This window comes from Mustela putorius, unplaced genomic scaffold (genome assembly GCF_011764305.1).
Source record: "Mustela putorius furo isolate JIRA1106 unplaced genomic scaffold, ASM1176430v1.1 tig00003853_pilon_pilon_pilon, whole genome shotgun sequence".
In the NCBI taxonomy this organism is placed as follows: domain Eukaryota; kingdom Metazoa; phylum Chordata; class Mammalia; order Carnivora; family Mustelidae; genus Mustela; species Mustela putorius.
The window spans coordinates 35,253,533-35,274,954 of record NW_025422005.1 but is presented as its reverse complement, the minus strand read 5'-3'; the positions used below and the strand labels follow the sequence as shown (position 1 = coordinate 35,274,954).

The 21,422-nt window shown below is 39.3% G+C and overlaps 1 protein-coding gene across 3 annotated transcripts in view; it reads left to right on the top strand.

Annotated features, from left to right (window-relative positions):
- TESK2 (testis associated actin remodelling kinase 2) overlaps positions 1 to 21,422 on the top strand; it is a 132,873-nt gene that overhangs the window by 91,330 nt on the left and 20,121 nt on the right. For all 3 annotated transcript variants that reach the window (XM_004740448.3, XM_004740449.3, XM_045064431.1), the window contains one exon: positions 2,238 to 2,286. In XM_004740448.3, the coding sequence (XP_004740505.1) occupies positions 2,238 to 2,286 (49 nt within the window). The remainder of the gene's footprint in view (positions 1 to 2,237; positions 2,287 to 21,422) is intronic.

The following is a 21,422-nucleotide window of genomic DNA, read 5'->3' as shown; positions in this document are numbered from 1 at the left end:
GGTGACTCCAGACATTCTTTGGTTTGTGGCAGGATAACTTTTATCTCTGCCTCTATGTTTACCTGGCCTTCTCCCCAGATAGTTCTCAAGTATCTTCCCCTCTTCTTTTTTTCTTCTTTCTATTTTAAAATTGAAGTATAGTTGAGAGGCGCCTGGGTAGCTCAGTCAGTTAAGCGTCTGCCTTCAGCTCAGGTCATGATCCCAGGGTCCTGGGATAGAGTCTTGCATTGGGCTCCTTGCTCAGTGGGATCCTGCTTCTCCCTCTGCCTGCTGCTCCCCCTGCTTGTGCTTTCTCTCTCTCTCTGTGTCAAATGAATAAATAAAGTCTTTAAAAAAATTGAAGTATAGTTGATGTACAATATATCAGTTTCAGGTGTGCAACATAGTGATTCAACATTTATATGTATTATGAAATGCTTATCATAGGTGTAGTTATCCTATGCAAAATTATTTTGATATTATTGACCATATTCTCTGTGTTGTACTTTACATTCCCATGACTTATTTGTAACTGAAAGTTTGTACCTCTTCATCCCCTTCAGCTGTTTCTCCCATCTCTGTCCCCATCCTCCCACAACCATCACCAATTTGTTCTCTGTATTTATGAGTCTGTTTTTATCTTGTTTTTTTTGTAGATTCCACATATGACACCATATATTATTATTATAGTGCTTCCTAGACATTTTCTATTAATATCCAGACTTTTAAAAATATAAATGAGATTTGTAGCTCACTGTTTTTATTTAACAGTATATTTTGGATATATTCCCATATCAGTGCATAAAAATCTACTCCATTCCTTTTAAATGGCTGTATAGTATTCTAATCTGTGAATATACTATAAATATTTAGTCTTTTATGGGCAGGTATTTGATATACAGTGGTGAAGTAAATGTCCTTTTGTATGTACTCAAATTGAGTCTATTTGTAACATAAATTCTGAGAAGTGGAACTGTTGGAGCTATTAAAATATTTGCTAGATACAACCAATTACCCTTTGAAAAAGTTGTGCAGGGACGCCTGGGTGGCTCAGTTGGTTAAGCAGCTTCCTTCGGCTCAGGTCATGATCCCAGCGTCCTGGGATTGAGTCCCACATCTGGCTCCTTGTTCCACAGGGAGCCTGCTTCTCCCTCTGCCTCTGCCTTCCACTCTGTCTGCCTGTGCTCGCTCTCTCTCTCTCTCTGACAAATAAATAAATAAAATCTTAAAAAAAAAAAAAAAGTTGTGCGAAGAACTAAACAGTGTTTCTTTTTCCTGTTTTCTCACCTTCTGGACAACACTGAGCATGATCAATCTTAATCTTTGTTCATTTGATAGATTTTAAAAAACAATATCTTCTTTTAATGTATATTTCTTAAATTATGAGTGAATTAGAGCATTTTGATATTTTTATTAGACATTTTACTTTTCTGTGAATTACATGCTTTTTTTTTTTTTGCTTCCTTTTCTTTTTCAAGATTTTATTTATTTGAGAGAGAGAGTGAGCATGAGTAGGGGGGGAGGGGACAAAAGGAGAGGGATAAGTATGCTCCCTGCTGAGCAGGGAGCCCTACTTGGGGCTTGATCCCAGGACCCTGGGATTCTGAGCCAAAGGCAGGTGCTTAACTGAGCCAACAAGACATCCTTTGCTGCTGCTGCTTCTTCTGCTGCTTTTTTTTTTTTTTAAACATATTTGGAGGTTTTTTTTAATGTAAAGGAAGTTAGTCCTTTGTCTTCCAGCATATGGGTGCTTTTCCCCCCGCCCTCTCTCATAGTTACTAGTTTTTAAATTACAGACCTTCAGATTGGCTAGTCCAACCTGCTTACTTTCTACATGAGGAAACTGAAGTTCAGATAGTGTTAGTGTTTCTCTCTCCTTTTTTAAAATTAAAAATAATTTTTTTTCTTGAGCATGTAGCTAGATGATAGTGGACCTGAAACCAACAACAAGTCTCCTTACTTCCAGTTTGGTGCTTTGGTGCCTTTTCTAATATACCATGCTATTTTTAAGGCTTACTCCTTTCTGTCTTCCACAGTTGCTTATTACCACTAGATCTTGCCACAACCAGATGTTTCATGGTAAACTTAGAATTTTACCAGCCTAGTATTAAAGTTAGAGAGGCTACAGGGTTGTACAGGAACCCAGGAGACTTCACAGGTATTGGATTGTTTCTAATGCATGAGTAACTAAACTAGTTTCTCAATATGGTAGTTGTGGTATTTTCGTTTGTTTAAAAAAAATGTGTTTTGTTTCATAGGTTCATGGGTGTGTGTGTACATCAAGGACAGTTGCATGCGCTTACAGAGGTAAGACTTAAGTAAGCCTATTGAAGTGGCTTCTCTGCCTTAGTTTCAGCATTCTGGGTTCCATAGTGATTGTTGTTTGTATAATGCATTGATATTTATGCAAAAATAGCAGTGTTAACAGTGCTTTCTTCTCTTGCCTGGGGACAATGGCTGTATTTCTTAATATTCTTGGATTCCCTCATAATACTTCGTGAGTACTCTGAGACTATGAGTGCTCAAATATGGATGACCCTTTCCTAGGCTAAGGGATGGCATCACTTGGCTGTTTGGTGTACTGATCTAGAATTCCACTGTCACTGCTGTAGTGTCCTGATTGGTCTTATTACTAATTGGAATTAGTTTTCCTCTCCAGTCTCATTTCATTTTCAGCCTCTTCTAAGCAGGTAATATGTGATAGTCACTACTTAGCCTCTGAAGACAGAGAATCCTTTCTAGAACAAAGTCTTCCTAAATTCAGGTACTGAGCTGTCAGCTTCAGAATTTGCTTGGGTGCTTCTTAGAAACACAGATCCCTGAAATCTAGGTTTGGTAGGTTTTCATCGGGTCCATATGCATTTTTAAAAGCTCTCCAGATTATTCAAATGAGCATCTAGATTTGAGAATCTGTGTGCTAGAAAGTGTTCACAATTTTCCTTGGGAATTAAGTACCAAAATACAAAGTGAAGAAACTTAGGAAGGAAAACTGTTTTACAGGATTTGTGAATGGTCATTTCCTGCTGGCTTGGTGCCTCGTTTTAGTCCTTAATATCTGCTGATGGAAGGTCCTGTATGCTTCACTCTTTGTCTCTTTTCTCAGTTACTGAGGGCATCAGAATGTGGAATGTGTGTAGCTCTGTCCTGCCTTTTTTTTTTTTTAAAGATTTTATTTAAAAGATTTTTTATTTATGTGTGAGAGAGAGAGAGAGATCACAAGTAAGCAGGCAAAGAGAGAGCAGGGAAGCAGGCTCCCTGCTGACCAGAAAGCCCGACGCAGTGCAGAGAGAGCCCGATGCGGGGCTCCATCCCAGGACCCTGAGACCATGACCTGAGCTGAAGGCAGAGGCTTAACCCACCCAGCCACCCAGGCACCCTCTGGTTTGCCTCTTTTATCGAAAGTCAAAGAAGGCAGAATAATGAGGTAATTAAGAGCATGACCTCTGACGTCTTGATTGCCTAGGTTTGAATTTCTCTGTGTCTCAGTGTTGTCGTCTATAAAATGGGAATAATAATAATAGTATCTGCCCCAGGGAGTCTAAAGAGAGAAGACCAGTGTCTGAGCCCTAGAGTATTTCAATTTTAAAAGCCAAAGGAGAAAGGCATTTTGAGAGGGAGTGGCTAGTGAGTTAGGGGAAAAACCAAGAGAATTGTATTGGCCTGGAATGGAAAGGAAGGAGTTTCAAGGAGGAGGGAGTAGGTAATTATGGCAGATCTTGCTGATAAAATGATGATTTCACAGGGATTTTTGTAAAATGCCTATTTGGCACAGTGCCTGGCATATAGTAATTCATTTATACATTTTACTATTACAGCTTTTTTTATTAACATTGACTTGTCCTTCCTGAATTCCTTGAATTGTCAATATTTTTCATTTGGTATTTAATACTGCTTTTCAGTACTACTGTTAATGTTATTAAAATTTTTTAGAAACTTTTTATTAACATATGACATAAAAAAAGCACACATATGATACATGTATAGCTCACTAAATTTTTACAAACGAACACACCCATAACCAGCATTCCAGATCAAAAAAACATTTTCTATGTATTTCTTTTCTCAGAAGTGAGTCTATAAATTCTTCAAAGACAAAACTCTCTCCTACTCTTAAGATTTCTATCTGCCAGAGCTCTGACACTAATAATTTTTTAAAATATTTGTTATACTCCTTTGTTATATCATTGTTCTCTGAAATGTAAATTTATTGGAAGGGCTTGTATGTTGGTTTTGCTGACAAAGAAGAAAATGCTTTAAAATCTGTAATCGTGTTGCAGATTCAGATTTGGGGTGTAATGAAAGTGGCAGAATTGAATGATTTTAATGCAGCATTCTTTGTCGATGTTGCACTTAAATAATATTTTCTGTTGTTTGTTGTCTTACTCATAGCCATATATAAAATATAGTGCCCATTTTGTGAAAGAGTGTGTATTTCCAGTATCATTCATGGATATTGGCATAGCATATAACGTTAATAATTTTTATTACAATGATAATAGGCTGATGGTCATGCAGCCCAAATATCCAAATGCTTATGGTTATTTTCAGAAGGGGATCAGGAAAGGCCATCATGGCATAGATCTCTGGGGAATCCTGTGTTTATCCCATAATTTGACTTGGCAGCACAGCTATTGGTTTCACTAAGGATTATAAAAATAAATTACTAATAACATCTAGCATAGCCCTGGGAACTTAGATGACATTTAGTAGATTTTTCTGACTGGTGGAATGCTGCTCTTTATAATAATGTGAATACTATTTCTTATTTCTCTTGAAATACTTTGTCAATAATTACAGCAGACAAACATAGCTCTTGTTAGTGCCTATAAAGTACTGATAGTATTAGGAATAGTATTTCTCAGGTACAGTAGTGATCTGGACTTTTCTGGGCTTGAACCATTTCTGTGAGTCTTCTTTAAAATTATAGACATTGGGGGCACCTGGGTGACTCAGTCAGTTAAGTGTCTGCTTTTAGCTCAGGTCATGATCCCAGTGTCCCGAGATCGAGCCCCACGTGAGGGTGAGGCTCCCTGCTCAGCGGGGAGCTTGCTTTTCCCTCTCCCTCTGCCCACCCCCCTTTGTGCTCTCTCTCTCTCTCTCTCTCTCTTTATCTCAAATAAATAAATAAAATCTTTTTTAAAATAATTAAAAAATAAAATTATAGGCTTTAGGGTGCCTGGGTGGCTCAATCAGTTAATTGTCTGCCTTCGGCTTAGGTTGTGATCCTGGGGTCATGGGATCAAGCCCCTGTCCTCCAAGCCTTTGTATCACATGTACTCTACACACAGGCCTTGGGATGAACAGTGCTCTGAATTGGGGATAAAAAGGCTGGTGTCTTCAGTGGTTTATGTCTGTCTGTCTGCCTGCTTAGCTGGGAGTCTGTTTCTCCTTCTACCCCTACCCCCTGCATATGTGCATACTCTCTCTCTCAAATAAGTAAATAAAGTCTTTGAAAAAATAATGAAATTGTAGACATTAATTGAACTTGAAATAGTCAGACAGTTAGGTACTACTAACTACTACAGATCGTTTTATCTGTAGTTAAGTATAGACTTCTGAGGTTGTGTTTTGTTTTGTTTTTAAAGATTTTATTTATTTTTTTGACAGAGACAGAGATCACAAGTAGGCAGAGAGGCAGGCAGAGAGAGAAGGAAGCAGGCTTCCTGCTGAGCAGAGAGCCCCATGCGGGGCTTGATCCCAGTACCCTGGGATCGTGACCTGAGCCGAAGGCAGAGGCTTTAACCCACTGAGCCACCCAGGCGCCCCGACTTCTGAGTTTTTAAGCAAATGAGTTATTTGTTAAAGAGAAAAGTTTGATAAAAGATCAAATAAAACCTTTAAGTTTATAAGTTGAATTAAGAATCCATATTGTAGGGGCGCCTGGGTGGCTCAGTGGGTTAAGCCGCTGCCTTTGGCTCCAGTCATGGTCTCCGGGTCCTGGGATCGAGCCCCACATTGGGCTCCCTGCTCCACAGGGAGCCTGCTTCCCCCCCCCCCTCTCTGCCTGCTGCTCTGCCTACTTGTGATCTCTCTCTCTCTGTGTCAAATAAATAAATAAAATATTTAAAAAAAAAAAAGAATCCATATTGTATCGAGTAGAAATACTCCATAAGTATGTCTTTGACTCAGGAAACCCTAACATTGTCTTTCATTTGGTCAAGAGTATCAAGGAAGTGAAAATCTTCAGTTTTGAAAGACAGAAAATATAACCCTATATATTAGTTAGCAATTGCTATGTACTATCCAACCACAAAACCTCAAAAGCATGCAATAATAAACATTTATTTCTTGTATACCTGCAGGGCTGAGCTGAGCTGAGCCCAGCTGGACAGCTCTGCTAGTCTCACTTGGGCTCACTCATGCATCTGGCAGGTCAACTGGCAGTCTGATTTAGGTTGGGCTTTGCTGGGATGGCCTTGCTTCAGCTGCTTCTGACCCTTGTTCGATCAACAGACTAGCCTAGATGTGATGATACCAGAACAGCAAGAGTAGGCCAGCCATTTGCACAAGTGCTTTTCATGATTCTGCTTATATTCACATTTGCTTGCCCAGCATCTCCACTGGACAAAAAAAGTCACACACCCGAGTCCACATTGGGAGCATACTGCAAAGTTGTATGTCAAAGGGCATCGATTCCACAACGGGTAAAGAATCAGAACCACTGTTGCAATCTCCCATATCCTATAAATATCCCAATTAAAAAATCATAATTATTTGTCTTTTCTACCCTACTTGAGGGCAAAGACATTCTCCCATTATAAAAATCATAGCTACCAGTTAGTTATTAAATACCTCCTGTGGGCTAAGTGCTAGGCTTAGTGCTTTACATATTAGCTATAATCCTCACAATTCTGTAATCATATTTTCTCCATTTTATTTTATTTATTTATTTTTAAAGATTTTATTTATTTATTTGACAGAGAGAGGTCACAAGTAGGCAGAGAGGCAGGAAGAGAGAGAAGGGGAAGCAGGCTTCCCGCTGAGCAGAGAGCCTGATGCGGGCCTTGATCCCAGGACCCTGAGATCATGACTCGAGCCAAAAGCAGAGGCTTAACCCACTGAGCCACCCAGGCGCCCCAATTTTCTCCATCTTTTTTTTTTTTTTTTAAAGATTTTATTTATTTATTTGACAGACAGAGATCACAAGTAGGCAGAGAGGCAGGCAGAGAGAGAGAGAGAGAGAGAGAGGGAAGCAGGCTTCCTGCGGAGCAGAGAGCCCGATGCGGGGCTCGATCCCAGGACCCTGAGATCATGACCCGAGCCGAAGGCAGCAGCCCAAACCACTGAGCCACCCAGGCGCCCCAATTTTCTCCATCTTATAGCTGAGAAATCTATGCTTAGAAAAATTAAGGGAATTTCCAAAGAAGGATTTGGATCCAGATTCATTTGACTTCAAAGTCTATACCCTTTCCATTATAACATGCTGTCCTTAAATGACTTATGTATTCCCCACAGTGCTAATAAGCTCTTATATATATTCCCCACAGATTCTTATATGTATAGCATGTGTAGTATTTGTAGAATTTGATTTTGACTATTTTTATATTTGGGGTTACTTAGAAAAAGATACCCTGGTTATTGGAGATATGAGAATGTGTTCAGTTGCAAGTAACAGAAAATAGTCAAAAGACCTTAAACAACAAAATGACTAATATAACTGGAATTCTGGTAGCTTATGAGGTTAAGGTTGCTTTATTTTTATTTTTATTTTTTTTTTAAGATTTTATTTATTTATTTGACAGACAGAGATCACAAGCAGGTAGAGAGGCGGGCAGAGAGAGAGAAGGAAGCAGGCTCCCCACTGAGCAGAGAGCCCGATGCGGGACTCGATCCCAGGACCCTGAGATCATGACCTGAGCCGAAGACAGAGGCTTAACCCTCTGAGCCACCCAGGCACCCAAGGTTGCTTTAATTCAGCAGCTAAATAGATGTTATTCAGAGACCCCATGTTTTTCCATCTCTTTGGTCTGTCTTTACATTGTCAACTTCATCCTAAGGTAGCTGTGATTTTACTCAAAAAGTAGCTGCCACCAACTTAACATGCTGTATGTTTTCTCTTCCATATCCAAGATGGAGGTGTGGAGTGTTGTCAAAGACAAGAGATGCTTTGAGACAGATTATGTGTCATCTCATAATGTCTTCTTTTTAAGCTTGTTAAGAAAGGCACAAAGAGCGAAATATCCTCATAATCAAATAGTTCAGGGATCCTCTCTGTGCAGAATCTTTCAGTGCCTAGAAGATTGGAAATTTGGGAAATGAGTGGGATATAAGGTTGTTGGGTAGGGATCTCAAATGACAATACTCTGGTCAAAGAGTCAGCAAAAGAATTGCTTGGCACATGTTTTGAGGTCTCTCTTGCCTTCTCTACCCTGGAGAAACTATGCTCCCCCACTCCCCACCATTCCAGTAAGAATCACTTAGCTATAGACACAGCAGTGAGGTCATTCATTCTGTTTACAGCAAAGTCACTTCAGTCAGGCAGGTACTTGGTAGTACAAGAAACACTCTTAGCTCATGAGGGAATGATTCAGCCCTGCAGGTGGCTGAAAAGAACTTTTTATTCACATAGCCCTCATCCTCTTCTCACTCACCGTTTCCACCCCCACTGTACACCTTCTTGGTTTTTTAAGGAATAGTTACTTGGGAAATTCCTTGTTTATGTGGGTTGATATGTGTTGTTTTTGAGTTGTTTTTTTGTCAGACTTATAAGAAGCCTTATATAATCAGAGAGCTTATAATGAAAGGAAACTCTGTCGGTTCAGTGACCAGACTCATGCATTATTTATAAAAATGAGCAGCCAGACCCCGATTCTAGTTTCTTGGTGTGCTGTGATATTGCTGTTAGTTGTGCCTGCTTCTTTTTTTTGCTTCTGTGTGGCCCAGTACAGAGTATTCTCTTGGCCTTATTTACCTTGAGCCAGAAGCAGTATTATCTGAGGCGTGCCTTGGGTTAACTTTTGCAGCATAGCCATACCTATCTTTCAAGCATGGGTGGTTTTGAGGAGACTAGTTCTGTCACATAATAGTGAAAAGGACACTCCAGATGTACCAACAATGATTGCCCCTGTGACTCAAGACTTCTAAAGGAATGGTGAGGGTAGGAGAAATGACAGGCTGTGAATTAGCATCTGCAAGAGAAGAAAGAGAATCACTTTACATATACCATTTTGAGTGAATTTGCTGTAGGCTAGGCAATCTACTAGGCTCTGGGCTTATCAGGATAAAAAGAAGCCTATTCCCTTATTTATTGCTGTATAACAAATTACCCTAAAATTTAGTGATTTAAAACAATCATTTTATTTTGCTTGTGATTTTGTAGGTTGGGAATTTGGAAGGGCTTTCCTGGGTCTCTGATCCACATGTGTCAGCTAGAGGGCCCACTTCCAGGATGGCTGCTGCATTCGCATGCCTGGTGCCGTGGTGAATGAGGGTGGCTTGGCCCCTCTCTTTCACTGCGTGGTGTCTCATTCTCTAGGTCATCTCCATATGTCTTGAGCGTCCCATAGCATGGTGATCTCAGGATAGTTGGACTTTGTATATGGTAACTGGAAAGAGGTATAGGCTACCCAAGTGGGAGCTGAAAGACTTCTTATGACTTACCTTTGAAGTTTCAGAATGTCACTTGTGCTCTTTCTCTTGGTCAGGTCTGATTCACAGGGAGGGGAGTTATTAGACTCTACATCACTGACCATTTTTACTCCACTGCAGTGTCTTTCATGAACTCAGTATTTAGTTACTGGGATAGTAAGAAATTTCTTACTATGTTCTTCCTTAAAAGCTATTTTTAAATATCCAGCCATGACTTCATGATATTAACTCTTACATCTCCATGTATATTAATAGTTGTTACTCATTGTAGTTCATATTCTTTTTTCCTGTCAACTCCTGTTTTCTACTCAGTTACTTTACTAATATTTCAAATACAGCATAGCTCAGGTCACTGTTTTCAATCTTACCATTTTCTATTGTTAGAATACTTATTCCTCCAAATAAAAACTACAGAATTGGTTTTTACATTTTCCCATCTCTTGAATTTAATCAGTTCCCAATCCTTCTATTTTCTTTGTGATATCTTTCTGATTCTTCTTTCTCTGCATTCTTGCCATAATGTTATTCTGTGTCTAGATTCCTACAAAGTCATTGGCTGGTTTTCCTGTCTCCAGTCTTTCTTTGCTTTAGTTTGCTATATCACTATTTAAATAATCCATTAGGCATACTTTGATAATGTGATGCTTCTGTTCAAAAACTTCTGTTTAGGGGCTCCTGGATGGCATATTTGGTTGACTGACTCTTAGTTTTACTCAGGTCATGAGATCGAGCCCTGTGTGGCACTCCGTGCTTAATGTGGAGTCAGCTTGAATTTCTTTTTCCCTTTACCCCCTCCCCCTGTCTGTACCTACTTCTCTCTCTTTCCCCCTCTCTCTCAAAAATAAATAAATAAATCTTTAAAAAAATTCTTAAAAACTTCTGTTTAGCATTCTAAACTCTATTTGATTTCAGAATATACATCTTAAAAACTAGTTAGGTGGGTCTTTATGCTGTCTTCTACACATGCTGGCTTTAGATGTGCCTTCTAGGACCTAGGATGCCCTTATCTCTCTTCTTCCTCCCACTTTCCAAATTATGTCAAATCCCAGGCTCTCTAATGCAGCTCAGTCTTCCAGATAAGGCCAAGGATGATACTTTGTGTGGTTGGGCCCATAGTATATGTTTAGGATGTTTATAGTTGGTTTTTAGTGTAGACCCAGTTCTCAGAAAGCTGAATTAGCCCCAGTGGAAAGAGCTTGAGACAGAAATAGTGTGAAGTGTCACATCTCAAGTCCTTTCACAATTAGAAGTTTATTTCATTTATACTTATAAAAAGAGCTAAAAACATTCCTATAAACACCTGATGGCATCTTTACTTTTGAAAAAGGTAGTTTTTATTTAATTTTTTGGTTTGGTCATTTAGTAATAAAAATATTTCTAAACAAATTGTGGTACATGTTTTCTTCCCTTATATTTAGTAACTCCCTATGACATTTGAGAAACAAGAATTTGAGGATGGCACTCTAACCCACAAATACTAGAAGAGTTCATTTAGTTTACCTTATTCTTAAAACAGTTTTCCCCTGACTTGCTAGCTTGCTTCTGGCTCATTTACTCATTCAAAAAATATTTATTGGGCTTCTACTATGTATCTAGCACTATTCTAGGCATTGGGAATATAATAACAAATAAATAAAAATCTCTGCCCTCTGAAACTTACATTGTGAACAGCAGAGGGGTGGGTAGGAGAGTTAGACCACATAGGAACCAAATTGTAATATATGTGGTTTCAGTGTGTGGGGTTTGTAATTTCAGTGTGTGGACAGAGAAGTTCTCACAGAAGCAGCAAAAATTAAGGAGATAAGGGAATTCACTATATGAGTATCTGGAGAAAGAGTGTTCTAGGAAGTGGGAACAGCAAGTCCAAAGACATGGAGGCAGAAATGTTCCTGGAGAGGTTAAGAACTCCAAGAAGGGTGACGTGGCTGCAGTGGTGAGAGCAAAAAAGATAGTAGATGGGGGGCAGAGAGGAAATGCAGGCCAGATCACACAGTGTTGTAGACCATTGTAAGAGCTTCAACTTTTACTCAGGCTGAATTGTGAAGTCTTTGGGGTTTTTTGAGTAGGGCTATGATATGATGTGACTTATCTTTTAAAAAGATAACTCTGGCTACTGTGAGTTGGATAGACTGAAAACGAGGCAAGGGTGAAAGCAGGAAGACTAGTTAAGAGACAGTTGCAGTTGAGTTTGTGCAATAAATAAAGACTATGCAAAAAGGCTGAGAGATAATGGTAACTTGGACCAGAGTGCTGCTGGTGATTCTGGATCAATTTTGAGGGTAAACTAGGCTTTCTTGATGCATTAAGTGTGGAATGTGAGAAGACAGAAGGAGTCAAGGTTAACTCCGAGGTTTTTGGTCAGAACACCTGAAGGATAGAGTTGCTATTAATTGAGATGGGGAAGACTACAGGATGTGTAAGATGGGAGAGGACTGAGAGGTCAGTTTTGAACAGGTTGAATTTGAAATATTTATAGGACAAACAAGTGGAGATAACTTCATAGATCATGGGGATTCCAAGGAGTACTCTGAGTGATGATACCTTACTTGTTCAGATCCTGTTTATCACTTTTTTCATTAGAAAACATTTCATTGATTTGGAAGGAGGCATTTTTCATCTGCTGTATTATTTCCTGAGTAATAATAGTGAAAAAATCATTAATTAAATTGATTCCTTCCTTCCTTCCTCCCTCCCTTCTCTCCTTCCTTCTTTCCATCTCTACACCCAGGATGGGGGTCAAACTCCAGATCCTGAGATCAAAAGTCACATGTTCTACCAACTGAGCCAGCCAGGCACCTCCTGTTGTTGGTTTTTTTTTTTTTTTCTTTTTAAAAGATTTTTATTTATTTGACAGAGAGAGACATAGAAAGAGAGGGAACACAAGCAGTGGGAGAGGGAGAGGGAGAAGCAGGCCTCCCAAGGAGCGGGGAGCCCAATGTGGGACTCTATCCAAGACCCTAGATCATGACCTGAGCCGAAGACAGACACTGAACCAACGGAGCCACCCCGGTGCCCCCAGGCACTTTTTAACCAAATGTTTTCTATGTGCCAGGCCTTGGTAAATTTTTTTCCCCTCTCTCTCTCCCTATTGTCTAGTTATCATACAATACCATGAAATAGGTAGTGTTTCCCCCATTTTACAGATGAAGAATAGAATCTGGAGGCTGGGAAAGAAATTAATTTAAGGTCTTTTTAGCTAAGTAATGGAGCTGGAATTTGAAATCAAGTTCTGGCTGACTATAATCTTGTGTTTACTAGACTTTAAACTCCTTGGAATTGGTTATTTTGTTACTAATGAGTCTTCAGCAGCTGTCACATAAAAGCATGCAGTAAATACTAGTTGGGTGAATGAATAAATGGATGAATGAATGAATATTGCTTTCCACACTTGAACTTAAAGCAGTTAATCTGGTTGCCACAAAGACATTTGCCTCTTCCAAGGTGGTTTTGGGCATCCATCTGATGCATCTTTTCTCAGTGTTGGTAGTGATAGGACAGAAGGAAGATTTAGAAAAATGCTTTAGGAGATTTCTAGCTAATCTTTCTCCTAACCCTCTCTGTGACTATGATACTAGTGTGGCAACTGAATTCATAGAGGTCTTTTTGAGTTTACTCTTAACCGGTTTCTTTCTTTTTTTTCTTTCTTTCTTTTTAAAAAAGATTTTATTTATTTATTTGACAGAGAGACACACAACAAGAGAGGGAGCAAAAGCAGGAGGAGTGGGAGAGGGAGAAGCAGGCTTCTCACTGAGCAGGGACCCCCCATGTGGGGCTCCATCCCAGGACCCTGGGATCATGCATGACCTACCTGAGCTGAAGGCAGACTCTTTAACTACCGAGCTACCCAGGTGCCCCCTCTAAACTAGTTTCTAACAGAAGTTTTGACAAGTGTGCTTTAAAAATTTTTTAAATTAACATATAATGTATTATCAGCCCCAGAGGTACAAGTCTGTGAATCGCCAGGTTGACAAGTGTGGTTTTCTTAACTTGATAAGTGGTATCATTCACAGAAATTGGGTCTAGTGTAGTGGTTATCACGTTCGCCTCACACAGAAATTGGGTCTGTGTAGCCCCTTGAGAACTAATTGTTTCTACTTTGGATCCTGTAGAAGAATGGAAGGATAGTGGAAGGAGGGTGGTCTCCCAGTTTACCTCTTATACATTCCTGCTACTGAAGGGCATTTCAGCATTCCTAGACCAGATACATCATTGCTGTCTACACTTTCTGTGTTTACTTGTTTTTTATGTTGGTCTTTTCTTGTTGTCATGGTCACCATTATTTGCTTATATAGTAAATTCTTACATCAGTGATTTCCAAAGAGAATCATAAGCATTTCTTTCCTTAACACGCTCATTTTGGCATATTTCACCTTCCTATAGTAATTGCTTATGTTTATTTTCTACTCAGCAAATAACTAAGCAGAAAGAGAAACTAGTTTTTTTTTTTTTAATATTTCACTCATTTATTTGACAGAGAGAGATCACAAGTAGGCAGAGAGGCAGGCAGAGAGAGAGGAAGGGAAGCAGGCCCCCTGCTGAGCAGAGAGCTCGATGTGGGACTCGATCCCAGGACCCTGAGATCATGACCTGAGCTGAAGGCAGTGACTTAACCCACTGAGCCACCCAGGCGCCCCAAAAAGAGAAACTAGTTTTTGAAGGTGGCAGGACAATGTGTAAGACAAGTAGCTGCTTTAATAAATGTTAAAGTAATAACTTATAAAAGTATTATTGTGCTTAACTTTTCTACTATTTAGTTGATGTTTTCTTTTCCTTCATTCCCAACCTCTCCCACTTTCTGTCTTATCAATCACCATGTCCTGTCCACTTCACCTTCTTCCTATCTTGAATCCGTTCACCTTGCACCAGTTCCTTCTGCCACCATCTTGCAATAACCTTTTTTAAAAAAAATTTTTAAATTTATTTATTTGACAGAGAGAGAAATCTCAAGTAGTCAGAGAGGAGGCAGGCAGAGAGAGGGGAGAAGCAGGCTCCCTGCTGAGCAGAGAGCCCGATGTGGGGCTTGATCCCAGGACCCTGAGACCATGACCTGAGCCGAAGGCAGAGGCTTAACCCACTGAGCCACCCAGGCGCCCCTTGCAATAACCTTTTAACTAGTCTATCAGTCTTCTTCTTCCCTTTAAATTCATCCTACCCATGTTGCCAGCCAAGTGGTCCTTTTATTTATTTATTTATTTATTTATTTATTTAAAGATTGATTTATTTATTTATTTGACAGAGAGAAATCACAAGTAGATGGAGAGGCAGGCAGAGAGAGAGAGAGAGGGAAGCAGGCTCCCTGCTGAGCAGAGAGCCCGATGCGGGACTCGATCTCAGGACCCTGAGATCATGACCTGAGCCAAAGGCAGCGGCTTAACCCACTGAGCCACCCAGGCGCCCCAAGTGGTCCTTTTAAAGTACAAATCTATATTTTAATCATCTTAGCCATTTTTAAGTGTACAGTTTAATAGTTAATATTAAATATGTTTATGTTGTGCAATGGAGCTCCAGATCTTTTTCAACTTTTAGTTTCTGTTTCTATTATTTTGACTGCTCCACGTCCTCAAAGAAGTGAAATCATACAGCATTTTGTCTTTTTGTGACAGGCTTATTTCACTTAGCACAATGTCCTAAAGGTCCATCCATGTTGTAACATGTGGCAGGATTGCCCTCCTTTTTAAAGTTGAAGAATACTCCATCGTAAATGCATACCACATTTTACTTATCCACTCATCTGTTGATGAACATAAACACAGTGGGTTGTTGTTGTTGTTGTTTTTGGAGCACAGTGTTTGATACAAATCTAATTTTGTTTCTCCTTGCATCAACCCTTCTGTGGCTCTTCATTGCCCTCAGGGTCAAGTCAAAACATCTGATCTTAACTAGTGCTTGTCTGTATGGCCTCATTTCTCGCTTCTCTGACTTCTTTGTTGTTGTCTCAGTTGTGTACTACAGTTATACTGAACCTTTTCAGTTCCACAAATGGATGTGACCCTTTCTACTTCTGGGCCTATGTACCAGCTCTTCTCTCTGCCTAGAACACAACCTCTCCATCTCCCATTGGCCTGGCCAACTCCTACTTAACTTCTTTTCTCTTGGAAGCCCTTTCTGATATCCTAAGGTTAGGTACCCCTCCTATTTAATTCCATATTACAATAGTATTTATCATTGATTTTTATTCACTGTTTGTATATATAGGTTATAAATTCCTTAAGGGCAAGGACCATTCTATTTACATTGATATCAGTTGGGTCCTAGTATAGTGCCTGAGAAATGATAGTTGCTTATCATTTTTGTTGTGAATAATCAGTGGCATTTTCTGGCTCAAAACCTTCAGTGATTTCTTCATTGAAATAACCAAATAACCAAAGTCCAGTTATTTCTCCATAACCTTAGTTGCTTACCAGAATTGCTTAGGAGTTTTTTAGAAAGTGCAGATGCAAGGACCTCCCACAAGACCCACTGAATTAAAGTCTTGGGAGAGGCCCAGGCATCTGTATTTTAAAACTTTATTAATTTATAAAGTGCATAGGTTATCCTGTACACAGCTAGGGCTAAAACATGTAATTCAGGGGGTGCCTGGGTAGCTTAGTTGGTTGAGCGCCTGCCTTTGGCTTGGAACATGATCCCAGGGTCCTAGGATTGAGCTCTACATTGGGCTCCCTGGTCAGCAGGGAGCCTGCTTTTCAACCTTTCCCTCTGCTGCTACCCCTGCTTGTTCTCTTTCTCTCTCTGTCAAATGGATAGATAAAATCTTTTAAAAACAACACCAATGTGGAATCCAGGATACTCTTAGCTTGTTATCCTAGTCATTTGTACTTTAGCATAATCCTGCCTTTTTTCTGCTAGGTCTTCTTTAACAAGTACTCTATCATTCAGACAAACTGGTTTTCATGTGTTTACTAAACATGGCTGTGTATTTTTGCCTCTTATTCATATTTCTTTATCTTAGGATGTACTCTTTTCCCTTATCATATAGAAATCTTCTCTCCCTTCAAGACTTGGCTCAAAGTCCAGTTATTTCTCCATAAAAATTTTTCTGATTCTTTGCCATTGGTTGCTTTCCCCTCCTTGCCAAATTTGGCCATTCATTAATCTTCTTTATGCACACACACACACACACACACACACACACACTGGGGGGGGGGTACCTCTCTTATTACACATTCTGCCATGTATTAAAGCTTTTTTTGCTTGGTTTCCCTATATAATTGTAAGCTTCCAGGCTTTGGGGTCAAAAAGCTTGGGTAAAAATCCAGGCTCCACCATTATTAGTTGAGTAACCATAGGAAAATTATTTAAATTCTCTAGGCTTGATTTCCTCCTTATAAAATTTTTTTAAAAGGATAAGAAGAATGTTTCAGGGTGTTGCAAGGTTCAAATGATGTAACTATTAAAGTGCCTTATAAAACCAATTAGTTGCTGGTTACTATAGGGATAGTATTTTACTCATCTGTGTATTCCTGATCTCCCAGCAGTACTTTGTAGTTAGAAGACACTTTATAGATTTTGACTGAATGATTGAATTGGGGGAAAAGGAAGCACATTTAATGCCATCTTAAAAAGGAAAATGGAGCAAATTTTCTTTTAAAAGTACATTTAAAAATGTATTTTGGAGGCTGTATGAATGGCTAGAACTCTCGTCTCATGAATGGAATAATTTCTAAATGACTTTTGCATTATTTAATTATAACTTTGACTGTGTAATTAATTTGCTCAACAACTTATTTTCCATCCAGATTAGCTAGTCAGTCAAACATGTATTTCTGGTACACCCAGAAGGAACAGAACTGAGCACTGGACTTTTGAAAATACAGATAAAACAATAGACATACTACTTACCTGATAAGTCAGCTAAAGTTTTGGATAAGAAAATGTTTCAGTTTTTTTAAACCAATAATTTATTGTAGTTGGTAGTACCAGGGACACTTAAAGAAACCTTTTTTTTAAAAAAGATTTATTTATTTATTTATTTGAGAGAGAGAGAGAGAAAGAGCAAAGGGGCGGGGAGCAAGAGGGAAGGGCAGGGAGAGGGAAAGGGAGAAAATATTCAAGCAGACTCCATACTTAGCAAGGAGCCCAACTTGGGCTCAGTCCCAGGACCCTTAGATTATGACCTGAGCCAAATCTTAACTGACTAAGCCACCCAGGTACCCCCCAAAACTTTTTTTAAATTATAAAATCAGACATACTCATTAAAGAAATAGCTGTTATTTCAGGAATATTAAGTATTATATGTATTTTCTTTTTACAACCTTATGTGACAACCCTCTGAGATATAGTCATTATTACTGCTGTTTTATGTAAGAAGAAACCCAAGAATTAGACAAAATTTGGAAAGTGATTCTCTCACTTTTTACCTACTTAACTTCTCAATTTTTAAGCCTTAGTTTAAATTTTTACTTCACTGGAGTGGCTTTTCCTAAAGACCTCCCCACATCCAGATTGTGAGTTGGCTTCTGATTCTCTTTGTTAGCAGCCTTTTCTTTTTTATTGTAGCACATTTAAATATAATGTAATTCTGCACTTATATGAATGTTTGTTTATTGTCTTTCTCTCTCCCATATTTCCATGAGGACTGCGGCCATTTTCTGTTTTGTTTACCACTAGCAAGAAGTAGGTAGCAGGTCATTGAGGGGACAGATGTTGGGTTAGAAGATCTAGTTGGGCTTCTTCAGGCAGTGCCTTTCTATCAAGCTGGGAGCGCTGAAGTCAGTGTTGTTAGATGTTGGGAGGCTGGACTGTTAACCGAGGGCACCACAGTTAAGGAAAGCAGTTGTATTTAGTGTGGGTCTTATTCTTTTCATGACCTGTTTCTCTTGATGAAGCTAATATGGATTGCTTTGGCTACTTGCAAGGATGTTATAGAAGGAAAATGTCTGATAACGGGGCTTAGAATGGATTTCCTTTCATATCTGTGCTGTCATATTGTTATTCTGTTGACTTGGGCATTGTTTTCCCTATGAATATGTACTTTGTACTTCTGAAAAAATTTTTTCTCTATCACGGCAAGTGAGATAAATAAGGACAGTGTAATGTATATATGCTGATACTAACTTATCTTTTTTATTTTTTTTAAAGATTTTATTTATTTGTTTTGAGAGAGAGCAAGCAGGAGGAGGGGCAGAAGCAGAGGGAGAGAGAGATTCTAAACCAGACTCCATACTAAGCAGGGAGCCCAATGTGGAGCTAGATCTTAAGACTCTGAGATCATGACTTGAGCTGAAATCAAGAGTCTGACGCTAACCGCTAACCGACAAGCCACCTAGACTAAGCCTGCCTCCTGACTAACTTATCTTGTATGTAAGGTCATCAAATACTTTTCTGAGAATACGTAAGAGATAAGGAGGCATTCATGAAGATCAGATAGAAGAATGTTAAAATTTGGGGAAAAAGACAGAGGCTAGATCATGCAGGATCTTACAGGCTATGGAAAGGAGTTTGAAATTTATTTTAAATACAGCAGGAAGCCTGAAGGTTTTCGATAGGAAAGTGTATGATACAATTTGCATTTAAAACATAGCAGCTTAGCTGCTCTGGGGAGAATAGATTGTTGAGGGGCAAAAGTGGGGGCATAAGGACCAACCATAGGAGAAATTTATATTAGCGATTATATGAGAGATGTGGGTAGTTTGGACTGGGATAGTGTCTATTAAAGATCTGTCTTGGAAATAGAGGCACAAGGTCTTGATTGTGGCTTTGTTAAGAAGAATGAGAAATAAGATGGTGCCCAGTTTCTAGGTAGGTGGTGGTGCCATTTACTGAGATGTGGAAAACTTGGAGAGTATAGCTGGAATATTTCTCCTTCCCCTGCTCTATGTGTATTACCTGGGAACTTTTTTTTGTTGTTGTTGTTAAACATAATGCTGTAATTGGCATAGTTTCTTCACTATAGAAGACCAGGCTCAGTCTTTTGTCTTAGACCAGCTTAAGGCTTTTTCCCTTGGGCAAGACCTTCCTGGTCTAAGCTCTGAAGACAGGTAGCTGATGAGAGCTGACTCACGGAGAGTGGAGAAGGAATGCCTATATGCAGACAAATGGTTAGGGACACTTCATTCCTAAGTTCATTCACCAAGGATTTATGGGGGCCTACTTTACCAGACACGGTATTGAACCTGTTTTCAGTGAACTCGTGAAATGAAGTGAATTATGTGTTAGGACCCTCTGAATTTATTTAGAAATGGTTTCAGATTGAGTAATATGCTCATTCTCTGCTTCTAGTCATTTGGAAAAAGATTTTTTTCAGTTTAGAATCCCCAAATCCTCTGAATGGGATCATATCCATTTGCTGCTTTACTTAATTTGAGAGCTGGCATTAGACTACCATTAGGCATTAGATTTCCCTGAGAGTTCCAGTGGGTAATAAAGATACTTTTGAACAAGTTGGTAAAAATAAATCTTAAAATAAATCTTTTTGAGGCAACCCACGGAATGGGAGAAGATACTTGCAAATGACCGTACAGACAAAAGGTTGATATCCAGGATCTATAATGAACTCCTCAAACTCAACACACACAATACAGACAATCGCATCAAAAAATGGGCAGAAGATATGAACAGACACTTCTCCAATGAAGACATACAAATGGCTGTCAGACACATGAAAAAATGTTCATCATCACTAGCCCTCAGGGAAATTCAAATTAAAACCACATTGAGATATCACCTTACACCAGTTAGAATGGCCAAAATTAACAAGACAGGAAACAACATGTGTTGGAGGGGATGTGGAGAAAGGGGAACCCTCTTACACTGTTGGTGGGAATGCAAGTTGGTGTAGCCTCTTTGGAAAACAGTGTGGAGATTCCTCAAGAAATTAAAAATAGAACTTCTCTATGACCCTGCCATTGCACTCCTGGGTATTTACCCCAAAGATACAGATGTCGTGAAAAGAAGGGCCATCTGTACCCCAATGTTTATAGCAACAATGGCCACGGTTGCCAAACTGTGGAAAGAACCAAGATGCCCTTCAACGGACGAATGGATAAGGAAAATGTGGTCCATATACACTATGGAGTATTATGCCTCCATCAGAAAGGATGAATACCCAACTTTTGTAGCAACATGGACAGGACTGGAAGAGATTATGCTGAGTGAAATAAGTCAAGCAGAGAGAGTCAATTATCATATGGTTTCACTTATTTGTGGAGCATAACAAATAGCATGGAGGACAAGGGGAGTTAGAGAGGAGAAGGGAATTGGGGGAAATTGGAAGGGGAGGTGAATCATGAGAGACTATGGACTCTGAAAAACAATCTGAGGGGTTTGAAGTGGCGGGGGGTGGGAGGTTGCGGTACCAGGTGGTGGGTATTATAGAGGGCACAGATTGCATGGAGCACTGAGTGTGGTGAAAAAATAATGAATACTGTTATGCTGAAAATAAATAAAAAAGATTTTTTAAAAATCTATAAAGAGAGAAAAAAAATCTTAAAAATAAAAATTACACTCAAGATCAACCACCTCATTTTTCTTATTCTTTCATTAAAGAGGGCACATCATTCTGACATCTGAGATGGTTTGAAACCAAGGAAAAGGCTCTCCTTTCTTGTTTGAGGGTGTAGATAATTATGTATACACAAGACCTCAAATCTGTTTTGACTGCAGTAGAACTAGCTGGGTCCTCTGTCTCCACACCTTCCTTTGATAACTCGTTGTAGTCTTCATGAATTTCTGTGAACATGAAAGTATTTAGTTACCAATTTGACCCTTAGCCTTTTCAAGAGATTTCTGTGTGCACTTGGAATGACTTTTGGGCTGCGAATCTATATTCCGCACGGCAAGTTGGAAACTTTTCCTCCCTTTCTACCCCCCACCTACGATTTGCCACTAGAAGATACCATTTAAGCTTGTAGTTGCTT